The sequence below is a fragment of the Rhinolophus sinicus genome, linkage group LG01, assembly GCF_036562045.2.
Source record: "Rhinolophus sinicus isolate RSC01 linkage group LG01, ASM3656204v1, whole genome shotgun sequence".
Taxonomy (NCBI): Eukaryota; Metazoa; Chordata; class Mammalia; order Chiroptera; family Rhinolophidae; genus Rhinolophus; species Rhinolophus sinicus.
This window is the reverse complement of record NC_133751.1, coordinates 146,375,103-146,389,425: the sequence shown is the minus strand read 5'-3', so window position 1 is coordinate 146,389,425 and position 14,323 is coordinate 146,375,103. Positions and strand designations below refer to the sequence as shown.

At 36.6% G+C, this 14,323-nt stretch overlaps 1 protein-coding gene across 17 annotated transcripts in view; it reads right to left on the bottom strand.

Moving 5' to 3' along the window:
• Positions 1–14,323, bottom strand: part of PKP4 (plakophilin 4) — a 228,375-nt gene that overhangs the window by 150,385 nt on the left and 63,667 nt on the right. For 12 of the 17 annotated variants that reach the window (XM_074336670.1, XM_074336698.1, XM_074336705.1 and 9 more), the window contains one exon: positions 7,747–7,883. The exons of 1 other annotated variant lie outside the window; for it this stretch is intronic. In XM_074336670.1, coding sequence (XP_074192771.1) covers positions 7,747–7,878 — 132 coding nt within the window. In that variant the 5' untranslated portion in view covers positions 7,879–7,883. Of the gene's footprint in view, positions 1–7,529; positions 7,627–7,746; positions 7,884–14,323 lie in introns of those variants that run through there. 4 more of the 17 variants (XM_074336711.1, XM_074336719.1, XM_074336726.1 and 1 more) reach the window with 2 other exon arrangements.

The following is a 14,323-nucleotide window of genomic DNA, read 5'->3' as shown; positions in this document are numbered from 1 at the left end:
TATAACTATTAGGGTAGATGATACTATATGATGAATGCCCTTTGGATGTCATGCTGCTTTATAGGAACTTTCATATGTAAAAGTCTACAAATTAAATAGTCTATATACTGAAATATGTTGAATTCAAATTTTTTAAAGGAAAATTAAAGAGCCAAAAGCTTTCAATTCTAAAAAAAACTTCCTTCCAATTTATGATAGCCATTTTCATTTGTGAAATATAATTAATATAGAATTTAACTGTGTAATATGCATTTGTCTTCAAGTTTCAATAAGGTGTTGTTTCAACTTGCTTGCAGACTGTTCCTATTATTTGCAATGTCTATATTATTAAAGATTGAGTGCACAAAAACTTAAGATTTTATAAGCTAAGATCTAGATCTGTCTTTGAACTACCTGAAAAAGACTATACATGTTAAATGATTTTTCTTAGGAATGCCTAAAACAAAATAATCATAACCTAAATTACTTTGCAGCTCTGATCACTTTGGAAACAATACATTCATAAAATATAAACAGATGCAGTAAGACCATATGGACCCATTTCTGCAAAAGAAACAAAAACGGCAATTTAGAAATTGAGAACACTTAAACATGAACACAGTCTTTTGTGATAGCTATAGAGTAACTTTAGGGTTATACCCGAGAGGAAAATATGTTTCTGAAATATCTTTCCTCTAGAAGTGATCCTAAAAAGAAAAACGATCATGCAGTGCAAAGAATTCAATGCTGAATGATCCTGTCATGCATTTAATCTCACCAACTCAGCAGTCACTCATTTCAAATTTAATAGCATAAAGTTTGCATGTACAGGGGGAAATTATGCTATATATTCATAATTTAACCTTGAATAGGAATTGTGAACTGAGTTATTCAACTGAAAATGAAATTATCATTTTAAACATGCAAAGTCAGGGTTGGCTTTAAGTATTAATAAAAAAAAAATTCTATTACTTTCAAATGTAAATGAAAGGTAATGCTCATTCAATGGTAAAAATTAAAGTTAAAAGTGCCTAAGTTAACATATTTACATAAAACTGACATAATACAATATATATACAGATAGACTGCTTAAATAAAAAAAGGGGCAAAAGTACACATTTTTGGATTTTGTGGTTCCAATTAATGAATATGCCAATTACTGCACAGAAAAGCATACAATACAGTTTGTGCCTCTGCATTGTCTGAGGGTAGAAACTATGAAACAGATCATCTTTGTGTCTCCTTACCGCCCCTCCCCTCCCTTTCCTGGACAGAGTGCTTAGCTCACAGTAGGTTTTCAATCAATATTTTTTATTTAGTTAAAAGCAAGCATGCGCTAACTATAGGGGGATAGTTAGCATTTTTACATTTATAGTTCATTAACCCAACAAACAGTTTACGGCACCTACCATGTTATTCCTCTTCTGCATATGTAATCTAGCTATGTGTGAAAAGTCACATGAAACTTGTTCAAATTCCTGGAATTTGTCAATATATCTAAAAAGATGTTTCCAATTTAATCAAATAGAACAAATACTCAGTTATTCAGAATGTACTCCTGGGATATATAAGATGGGGGAACTTTGCTAACAAGTGCAGCTAATCATGCATCAGTCTCTCAGAAACATAGGCAGACGTCAAAATATTCTAGATATAATTGTTCACTAACTTGGCAATGTAGCTCTTTATGTTGCTGAGGGGTTTCTGTGTGTGTGTGTCTGCACACTCAAATACTGAATAAACCACTTGACCATACTCCATTGTATTCTTTAATCACAGAGATAACTAAAGTGGGGATATCCTACATCATTAACACATGCAATAAAAACGTTACACTGTTAGCAAAATTACATAGATTTCAGGTGTACAATTCTGTATTACATCATCTATAAATCCCACTGTGTGCACCCCAACAAATTAAAAGAAAATGTTACACTGTGACCACTGCATATGCAATTAAGGGACTGATCTCCTGAGAACCAAGTATTAGGGTTCAGAATTCTTGAATCCAGGCCAAACAGTGTCACAAGATCTCTACTTCTTGACCTCACTTTGAACCTCATTTCCATAATATCAAGGAGGTAAAACTGTAAAATTTGATGATCCCACAGAAATTACTAAGAAAAGATACGATCTTACCTCGTGTTTGATGATGCAGTTTAAGCACAGAAGACTTCACTATACATTACACAACAGGTACAATTGCCAGGATAATTCAGTTAGCAATAAGAAATTACTAAGTTACTAATAGGAAAAATATCAAGTTTTAGGCATTGAACTTACAGTACAGGGATTTTAGCTAAACTACAAACTATGCTTGTTTATAGCTGAAATAAAAATTCTGCCTTCTGCATGTGGTTGAGGTGTGTCACAGAGAAGTATTTCATTGTAAATAAACTTAGGAGCCAAATAAAAGGAAGTTGCAAAGACAGGTGCACAACAGTTGAGCTGTTTTCAGTTTCAGAGAAATAAAGTAAATAATTGTTCTGGAATTTGTTCAGTTCTGGGCATTCTGCCATACAGGAAGGGTGTGTAATTACTGAGGCTAACATATTCATGTAAAAATGAAGTAATAGCAATAGGGCACAGTTGGGCTCCAAATTTCCTTGTTTTTATCTTCAAAAATTAAGGATCTCTAATGACTCTCATTTCCCTCTCTGAAGTCTAAATATCACTTAAGGTAAATATGACAGAAAGTAGAAATGTGATTGTCACTAGTCAGAAAATATTGTCTTGAAAGGTGGTGGTGTTCTTTGAGAGCCTACCGAGTGAAGAACATTGTAATTTTCAGTCATCAAAGACAACAAAAATACACACAGTATCTAATTTAGGACTTCACCAGAGTAAGAGGAGAGAGTACACATAAAATGAGCATGTTTCACCAATTCTATTCTTTGCTTACCGCCTCATACTATCTGGATTGGCCTCAACCTAAAATCTGGATTCCAAAGTTCTTAAACCATAAACCAATAATAACAGTGTGGTTTGTGGTAAACAATGGAAGTTAGAACGCCTGAGTATGGCCAAGTTCAAACAAAAATCTCTTTATGACAGAAGATGAAAGGGTGTTAAGAAATAGTGCATGTGTGATTTTATAGAACGTAAATCAACTTATATCCCACACAGAGCTCTGAAATATACTTGTTAACCCTACCCATGATGGGCCATATGGTCTTTTAAAGAGGGTTTCTACAGGATCATATCCTATCAATTACAAAACTAAAGTTTACTCTCCCAAGTGCAAATAGCCTGCACGTGGCCTGTGGCTCACTGCTTCCTTTGTGCCTGTGAGGTCAGCACAGTGACACATCTGACTAAGCTGGAGGGGTAACAGCACAGTTCTGGATGAGCAGCCAGTGTCTTACCAAATTCCAATTCCTCTTCATCCAAAGCCATGCTGTCCATTTCAATAACGAATCAATCATTTTAGTCGAAAGTTTCCATCTGAGGAGGCAGGGCCCTTTGAAGGCACCACATTTGGCCACGTTTTCTGTATCTTATTGTGTATAAGATATTAAACTAGGCACAAGGCCATTCTGAAATTTGCCAGATATTTGAAACCTATCAGGATACCAAAAAAAAAAAAAAGCCTCCTTGTTTCCAACATCTGTATTCATGTTGGACGCTTGGATTCTATTAGGAGTCGAGCTACGCAGCAGCGCCTGCCACACGATGATCCTGATTACAGCCAACTGGTAGCTTCAAGTTCAACGGACACTTCCTGTAATTTCAGATTCAAGTCCAAAGACCACAATACTTTGTTGTTCCCATGGATTGACTTTTTATTTATCTTAAAGCATGATCCTTCGCTGAGAGACATTTCTTTAGCAGTTACCTATATCACCTGGTAGAGATGATGCAGATATTTTGTGACATCACCAAGATAACCACGTCCTATTATTCCCTACACTTAATTTTCATCTAAGTTGGACAGATGGGAGATGAAATTCATATCACCTGTCATTATTTGACCATCAATATGAAATAAAATTTTAGTTTGCTCCTTGCAGAGATTGGATTTAATTCTAATCAGTATTTAATCTAATCAGTGTGGATACATGCAATTCAAACTGTCTTGAGGACCAGAATATACAGCTGGGGAATCAGTTTTCTAGGCACTATAAGATTCTCCTGCTTAGTAAATTTCTATTAATGTGACTACAGATCCTATTATCACAAAACGCGCAGTTGGAGACAAAGTAATCTGATAGCCATTATTCATCCACTACCTTCTGAACAATCATTTATTGAAGGTCTAATATATTTAAGGGGGTGGAGGAGAGCAGCCTATACCATGTGTGTAAAACAATGTATAAAACACAGCTCTGTCCTTAGGTAGCTGATTCTATAATCCAAAGAAGCATGCAGTAAGAGTTAGCACAGTGGTATGAAGTGCTAAAAGCAGCTTGGGAGAGAGATTTGACTCAGACGGGGGAACACGGCTTCAGGCAAGAGGTGGCACTTGAACAGAAGTGGGCTCTTTCTGTCTATTAAAGAACAAGGACTTATTTTTTTAAATAACTGCACAGGTGCATACCTAATGTGACTAACATAAACGTGAAAGGCTATCACTTTACAAAGGAAAGGGAATGTGATTATCAGCATTTTATCAAGGAATAAGGAAAACCTGGCTTCTAGATCCTAGGGAAAGCGTGACCCTATAGAGGAAGATTCAGCTGTTTTTATGACACCCTAAATCCAATTTCAGAGAGTAACAGACTAATGATTTGTTAACAAGACTCCTCTGGTCGCTTGCCATTTCCTTGCCTACTATTTTCCATAAATTGCTCAGGGGAGTATGTATGAACTACTTTAGTGGCTTGAATGTGTTTTATTCAAGAAGAACCCAGACTTTTCCTCTCAAAATTCAGGTGTGTGTTAAAAGACATTACTTTCCAATTCTTTAACCAAGTGCCTTGACATTATGTTTGATGTTGCACTAAGTCAGCGTGTTAATAAAATTTATTTTCAAGTGCACTACTTTTTATAATATATACCTAAAGCTGTGCTAATCTGTGAGGCCAATGCGGTGAAGCTTTGAAAGTTGAATGCCCTTGCAGAAGGGAAATACTGTCACAGCATAAACATGGCTCAATCTTCATCCAGAATGCTTTTTTGTCTTCCTTCCAATGTCCAAAAGAAAGTTCAATGAATCCTTATATATATATTTAAAAATAGAACCACCAGCTCCTCCTAAGAAAAGCTTTTACCTCCTTACGTAAAAGTGACAATGACAACAGTAGTATTAGTCCTTGCTGAGCACTAAGTGCTGGGCACTGCTATAAGCACTTTACAGAGGTTAATTTAATGTCCTCAATAACTATTATTATCCCCATTTTACAGATGAGAAACTGGGACACAGAGAGTTAAGAAATCTTCCCAAGATCATATAGTAGTAAGCAGAGGAGCCGAGATGGGAACCCAGGGCAACTACCCAGTAGCACTGAAGGGGTCTCTTCCTTCTGTACCTTAATGAAACAGCCTTCCTCAGATACAGCTGCCACTGAACAAGGTATGTTCTTTAAGACGAGTGGAGCCGATATCATCAGACCATGGCTATGAACTTGCATAGTAGTGAGGCACTTTTTTAACGTAATTATGAATCCCATCCAAGAATATGGCTATTTGGTATCAAACATGATCAAGGACATAATCTAATATTAACTATTGCACTTGAGTCTAACATGACTATGAATGTCACATTCTGACTAGTATTTTAAAATCAAATATATAACATGAATTGTAATTGGTTTTCTTATTTCTATCTAATTTTTTGTGCTCTGTCTCATTGGGCAGATGACAGGGAGTGACATAGTTTAGGAAATTCCTAAGAAATGGTTACTCTGACTATAGAGATGTTAGAGTATCTTGCCTGGTGCCACAAACATCCTATGGGCACTAGAGTTAGCTATTTAGTCAGGTGAGTATCTTGGAAAAAGAGATAGGTATGATGTCTGGGATTGAATGATTGAAATGCTGACTACTGAGCCCTGACAAGCAATTTTAAGAGAAATTAACAATGAAAGCTGCAAATGTATATAAATAAGGGACTCAAATTCTTAGAACAGTAATAGAAGCAAACACTAGACTGGATCTTCCCACCAGCTAAATAATCTGGGAGATAAAAGATAATTCTAATAAATAACAAATATTTGTGTGCTTTTTTGGCTTCCTTAAGAAACTGTACCCCTTCTTGTTATCACCTAGAAAGTACCCACTCAGAACACAATTTTTTGCCAAAAGATAAAATTTTGAAGTCATCTAAAGCCATCAAGGAATTCCAGTGCAAAAATACAATGACAGGTTTCCATTTGCTTTCTCTTCCCAACATGCAGGGTGTATCTGGTCTCAAGGTACAAACACAAAATTCCTGTTGCTATGTTTACTGAACATATTATCTAGTTTTCAGTCAGTTCTGGGCCTTTTGATAAATTTACTGTCATGTTTCACAAAACACAGTATACGATAAAAGCCCTAAATAAATCAGACCCCTTTCATTTTACAACTCCTTGGGTCAAATCTTGACAACCATGAAGTGCTATCGAAAAAAAAAAAAAAAAAAAAGTCTGTTTTTTCTCCCTGAAGGTGAGAGTATCTTAGATAATCTATAGTTTTGTGGAAAATAAAAACATACTGACTACAATTTTCTTAGGGTCTTCTCAAATTTCTACTTTGCGGAATGTTTAAAAATTAATTTCAGTGAGAAATGGAAATATTTTGACATCTTGATATTAAAATAAGTGGTAAAATCATTTTTCTTCAAAACACAGTTCTAATGTCAGATATTATGTCATAGTTCTGGAGTATTCTTTCATACCACACACTTAGTTTTAAGTTAAAGCAAACAGTAAAATAATGAGGTATTAAGTATTCCTTTACTCTTTGTCATCATTAGTCATTTGAACTGCTCACATTGATTTTTAAAAGACTATTCCAGCAAATACACATCTAAGTTTATATCTCTTGAGGAAAAAAGACCCAGTGGTTGAACCATATGATAATCCAATTTTTTAATTAGATTCTCTCCCACAGAATAACCCTCACAGAGGGCATATATTTTTTGTTTGTTTTTGAGGGAGGGGCAGAGAGGCAGCCCTGGAGCTTTAAAATTACATTCACCTTATTAAAATTTTAAGTCTTAAGAAATTTAGGAATTCGAATTCTCTAAGACAACAAATAAGATTTAATTGAGAAGGCTACTTGCATGTGAAGGATAGTATTAAGGGCCTTAAGAAAATCAACATAAACATAACATTGAAGCAAACTGGCACATTTTGACACAAGTATTAGAACACTAGCTCACAAAATGAATATACTTCGATTCACACAAATACAACGAATATAGTCTTTATCCAAAAATCACAGAGACAGCTCTATATAATACCTATGTTAAAATGTTCAGCACATCTAAGGGTGTTACAGGCCTCGAGTTGCCAGAGTCCTGACAGAAGTCAGCAATGTGAACTACGCTTTACAAAACTCTGCGTGCATGCACACACTCTGCAATGGGGCGAGACAGAGACACCGATCACCATCGATATTGTCCTTACTTGCAGACGCACAAGTATCCTGCATGTTCCGATTCTGACTGGCACCTGGAGCGGCTCTACCTGCCAGTCATCCCAATGTACTCAGGGATGTAAACACCTTATAATTAGAAAATGTGAAGGCGTCAAGGACGTTAGACAAATTTAAAACACATCCAAAGATTAATTTTTAAATGTACTGAAGAAATAATTAACTGCAAATTCCAATAAGAGGATGTACCTGCTCCTTCACAGAAGCTAGAATAGTGGTGGCCGTGGTCTCGGGTTCCATGCCTGGGCCCGTGGAGGCAGCTTCCTGGCAGATCTGTGGTTGCCCTTCTTCCACCAATGAGGCCTGCTCAGGAGCTGGCATTCCTCCTGCAATCAAGCAGGCAAAGGGTTAACACTTTCTCAAGGGCACCTGGGTGGGAACAGGCAGGGGCTGAGGATTTGCAGGTAGCTCCTAAGAAGTACTACAGACTTCTGCACACAACTCCTTACAGCCATTTGATTTTTAGAAGGCAACATCTAGAGGCAAAAGTATAGCCAGTACTACCAAATACGAATGAATGAATGAATGAATGAATGAATGAATGAATGAATGAATGAATATTAAAGAAAAATACTAAGAAAATATTTTTAAAACATTTCTGTCAAAAAATGACATGGAAAGGTTAGGGGAGGAGGGCTCTTAAAGTAAAAATATATGAAGCACAATAAAGTTTTTAGAAGCTTGTTAAATTGCTGAATTTTGTAATCAGATAACCACTAAGTAAATATTATCCATCTTATCATGAAACAAATAGTAACAAACATACTGTAGTGTTATAGTTTTCGAAAGAGTATGCATGTGAGAGGACATCTATAAATGTGCAAATGCTTTACCGATTACAGAAGAGGATTACGCAGCTTTAAAAAAGGTTGTAAAACTGAAAGGAGGCTTGAAAATAAACAAAAGTCTGCTGTATTTAAAAGAAATGCAGGGCATTAATAACTAGTAACACTGTCTTAGGTGGAGTATTATAGCTAGTGTGGTTTCCGTAGAGGGATCTGATTATCCAACGATGACAATGGCTATGGAGACGGTGTTGAAAGGAGATTCCATTTTTCAAGCTGGTAGTTTGTGACAGAACGGGTTCTTGGCAGGAGATGGAACACTTCACATAATGAGAGTGGTGTGCTTGTCAGAAGACTTACTGATCTGATACGAACTTTTTACAAGTTTAAAAAAGATTAAGATGCCCAGCTAAAATGTTGTAAATATTTTAATAAACTGTTTACATGTCATTCTGTCTACTTGAGAGCACAGTCTATCTTCATATCATGAAACTAGACTGGCATATATAATAGGTGCTCAATTAATGTTTGCTGAATAAATGTATATATGAAGGATGACCATCTTTTTTTCCCCTTGTCTCATTCCAGTCATTAGGCAAATCTAACCACGTGCTGTGATGCTCATGAGACCGTATTTGTTCAGTGTGTTATTCTGTATACTCATATATGGATATCTGAGACCATAAATACTGTTGTTGACATTCTTCAGTTTCCTCCTAAAAAATCACTCTACTGTTGTAGTTCAGGTTCTTATCAACTTCTACAATGTTCAATTCTGTAGTATGATCTGGTGATTCTTCCCCCATTCCCTCAAATTTCAATATCAGCCTGTTTATTTCCAAAATCACAATCTATAAGAAAAGGGAAAATGTGTATATCACCAGAGCCTCCGTCTTATTCCTCACTCTCCTGACTTCCACATCAGTGGAGATGGTTCCAGGTTTCTGCTAGTAGTAGCTTTATTCTTGCCATATTAATAGGCAGAAACAGACAATGGGTCTGATGGGTTCCTGCATTTTCCCCTTCATGAAAATGCCTCATGCCTGCCCTGGCAGGTGAATTCTACACCTCCCATTTCCATGTGCTCAGCCGGGTGGACACTCAGCTGCAACGATGAGTTTCCTCAAGTATGAGTAGGAAGAGGAACGTTTCACTTGAAGTAAGTGGGACTAGGATCAAAGCTTAAGTGACCTTGGACAAGTGACCACCTCAGTGAGCCCCCCTTTCCTCACTTATAAAAATGAGCTTACTAATTCTTTATATAGCACAATGGAATGATTTTATGGCAATCTTTATTTTTTAGTGTATGTGGTGTGCTTACTGAGATGTAAAATACACTTAAAATATCATCAACTGGATAAAATAACCCATTTCTGTATTTGCCAGGTGCTCATTAAAGACCAGGTATGAGGTCTACGAAGAAAAAAATGTCACATGTAAAGATCTCAGATTAACATTTAAGGCATTTAAAGATATCAAAGTATTCCATGCCATTGAAAAAAAATCACACACCTTAAAATAAGCAGATGGTTGCAAAGAACAAAAATGTTACTATGCAACAGTGAAACAAATAATGCCAAGAATCAAAATTTTAAATGTCAAGAGTGTAATATCATGAAATGTGTATAATAACCAATGTGTTAGAAAAAGAGAAGCAAAAATTCAGTGAACAAAGAGAATTTGAAAAAGGAGAAATAGAAATGTCACTGGGGAAGTAATTATTTACTAATTCTTTACTATAAGTAGGAGGAGCTTTACTGTTTAAAGAAAGATATAGAATTATATGACTGTAATTAAGTTCCATCACTGTAAGTGTACCATATTTAATTTCATAATATTTACTTTGACGACTTTGTCCAGAATAAATGAAACTAGGTGAGCATTTTCTGAGTACTGCTCTCACCATATGCTGAGCAGGGTGATAAGGGGATACAGACATAAGGCAGGGTCACTGACCATTAGTGGCTCATCTTCTAGCTGAGGTGGCAAAATATGAATCAGATCAAGGCCAAGTATAGCAAGACGCAAGTGATGGAATAACAACACTAAAGTTTATAGAAAGAATTTGCGAAGAACTTACACCTTGGTAAAAGAAAATACTATGTAACAGGAGAAATTTACATAGGCCAGGACGATGTTTTCATTCTCTGATTCCTCAAAGACTGGGAAACATTGTAAGCAATCATTAACACCCATGCGATGAAAACTGGTGACCATATCTGAGGGGGACAGAGGAGGGATGCCACAATACTGACAAGTTATAAACCAATTAAGGTTTTCTGTCCATTTTCTTGTAGTTCTTATAACAATTTAAGGCAGGGGTGTCCAAACTTTTTTCAACAGTTTTCACCAAGGGCCATATGTGATAAAATACACAAACAGCCGGGCCACTCACTGGAGGTGAAGTACGTATTGCCTCACCTGGTTTATTTAAGTAAACTAAATATACTTTTGGAATTTGCTGCAGGCCAATTAACAATGGATCGCGGGCCGCAGTTCGGACATCCCTGATTTAAGGAGTTGTAGGACTCAGGCTCCAACTAGAACCACAGGATGATATTATAACTTCTTCCCATCAGCAAAGAAAAAAAGCAACGAATACTTAGGTAGCAAAGAGACTGTGAGAAATTAGGCCTCGTGCTTCCCTCAATGACTTCAATGTGCGTAATTTGCACGATCACATTCCAGGAACCTAAGAAAACTTACAGATAGGTTGCTGGACCATTTGGGGGGCTCTTTGGAGAATACCAACGGATGGAAGAGTTGCCAGGAAATGAAGCAGGAAAATGCCATTTCTGTTTTTGGAAAGAAGAAAGTAGACTCTGTTCGTGTTACAAACTAGAGAGCTAGACATAGATCTTAGGTGAGATTCTTCAAAGGATTTTATCCAAGAGATGATTTCTGAGAACTAAGCAGGGGTACACCAAGGAAAAGTCATGTTACACTGGTCTAATTTCTGTCTTTGGCAGCATAACCATGGAAATGCAGAATGTCTAGACGCTGGTGAGACATGTATGATGTTAGAAGTCCTCATGAGATTATAAGCAGCACAGAAATGGGGCCGGCACAAGGGCAACTGCTGACTCTAACAATGTGTAAAAAGCTGAACGAACCATATCCTATAGAGATTTGTAATGTAATGCCAAGGATCTCGGATACTGACACAACCCTAACCAAAATTTTAGCCATAATGTACATAATAACACATAAGGCATGCTCAGATTCTTCAATGATTAATAATACTGACTTTACCAGATGATTAAATTATGAATAACATTGCTAAACTGCAATAATGAGCTGCCTCTATGAGATAAAGCAATAGGAATAAACGTAGGGTCTTGTATTTAGGTTAGCTCAGCAAGACATTGGGGAGGGAAAAGATTTAGATACTTTAGGTTCAAGAGAGAATGAAGGAACCATGAATAAGACAAGGCTGCCCAAAAGGCAAGGTGATCTTATGCTATATTATTATCACTATTTAAGGTGATAAGAGGGCAGCATGGTGGCTCAGTTGGTTAGAGCATGATCTCTGAATGACAGGGTTGCTGGTTCGATTCCCACATAGGGCAGTGAGCTGCGCCCTCCACAACTAGATTGAAGACAACAGCTGCCGCTGAGCTTCTGGAGGGGTGGCTAGATGGCTCAGCTGGTTAGAGCGCAAGCTCTCAACAACAAGGTTGTTGGTTCAAGATGGTGGGCTGTGCCCTCTGCAACTAAAGATTGAAAATGGCAACTGGACTTGGAGCTGAGCTGTGCCCTCCACAACTAGACTGAAGGACAACAACTTGACTTGGAGCTGATGGGCCCTAAAGAAACACACTGTTCCCCAATATTCCCCGATAAAATTAAAATAATGCCTTTATTTAGAAAAAAAGATGATAGGGAGAGGGGGATAAATGAGCGTACACCTTTCCTTCAGGTTCCTTGGGTCACACCCACTTCCAGTTATAGGTGACACATTTACAGAAATGGACACAAATACATCCATTTAAGAGAAGACAAGTAGGATGGTGAAAGATTCGGCCATTATTTCCAGGCACAGGAATGGAGATGAAATGAATGACAGCTCCTGTTCCTTATGAGCTCAAACCTTGGCAGACGACAGAGAAAGAACAGTTAACAGACCAGAAAGAGAAAGTCTGACCTAAAGAAAGGACTATGCAGACAGGCCAATAGCTGTAAACCTTTGAAGGACTGCCATGGACAAGCAAGGTTAGACTTCTTAGGTTACAATACTCAGAAACTAGACAAAAAAAAACAAAAAACTAATGGTTTTATAACAAACTTGTGTGAGCCTACATTATTATTGTCTTTATACACTGAATCAAATTTGGCTTATGTTTATGTTACTTTTAATCAAAATTAAAGGCTAAAGCCATGAGGGCAAGCTCAGGAAGGTCTTTCCTTTAGGAGTAAACACTCAAACGTCCAAAATTTCAAGAACTGGTTGCCTGTAAAGGTGGCACATTCCCCATCAAGGCAGGTTTTTAATCACAACTCAGATGATCAAGTAGGAGGAATGATACAGAATGGATCCTGCACTGGGAATGTATTAGGAAAGGGAAACTAAAAATTCCCTGCATCTTGAGGCTGACACCAAGGTAAAACAACTTCTACATTCTGAATTGATGTTGAATGTTACTCAGGAGTTTTCAGAACAGCTGTCAACAATACCAAACCTCCCTATAAAAAGGCAACTGAAGGTTAGGAAGCTGTGCTTTTCTGGGGGCATGATGAATACTGGAAATCTTAGTGCTTGCGGACTGTTTCTCTCTCTCTGACTGTACAAAGCTCAGAGAGGTTCTGTGACCAAGTCTAAAAAGTGTGTTCATTTTATCCCAGCAATTACTTATTAAATTGCCCCTTTGCCCAGGTCTACCAGTAGAACTGCATTCTTTGGAGCCTTGTAAAAACACTTTTTAGAAGGCTGACTGTGTGTTTTCACATAAATAATTTTTAGTGAAGACAAAGAAGCTTTTATGTGAAACTGTTAGTATAATTGTGTGTGTATCTCAGTCTAAAGTATAATTGAAAATTTTTCTGCTAACAGCTGCAGGACACATAAACTCTAGTCAAATACTGAATCTCAAAGCTGTAGATGTAATATATGCAGGCTGTGGATTTAATATATGGCTATGGCTATAATAAATGGGGAAAAAACCTATAATCTCTTTAACCACAAATGACACTAATCCACAAAATTATCTCTGGGCTAAATATCTCTGGAAGAGAAGGTCAACTAGATACTGGATTTTCTTCTATTTACTCATTTCTACTCTCCTTATGTTAATTTTTGGTCAAAGTATACTAAGCATACTATATTTCATCTTATTCAGTGAAATAAATTGGACTCCACATATTTCTTCTCTCCTCTTTTGCATTAGTATCCTGGAGAACAACACACATCTCATCATTTTATTCTGAACACTCAGAAAATATGTTTGATGACTATTTCAAAACTGGTAAAATAATGATGCCTAAGTACAAATTAAGAGAAGTAATAAAGGACAGAAAATAAGCATGAATATTTTAATTTGATTCAAAGGTATGTGTAATACAGAATAGTAAAATTTTGTTAAGGGTGAGGAATAAAAATGTAGTGCTTTTAGAATGCATTCAAATTTCAGCGACCATCAATTTACAATAGACTGCTATATACACAAGTTATTATACATGAGTCTCAACATAACCACAAACCAAAAGTCTACGATAAATACACAAAAAATAAAGAAAAAGGAATCCAAACATAACACTAAACAAAGTCATCAAACTACAAGAAAGCAAAAGAACAGAGAAGAATTACAAAAACAGTCAGAAAACAACAAAATGGCAATCAGTACATCCCTATCAATAATTACTTTAAATATAATTGGACTAAATGCTCCAATCAATAGACACAGGGATGCTGAATGGATTTTAAAAACAAGATCTATAAATACACTGCATATAAGAGACTCACTTCAGATCTAAAGATATAGACT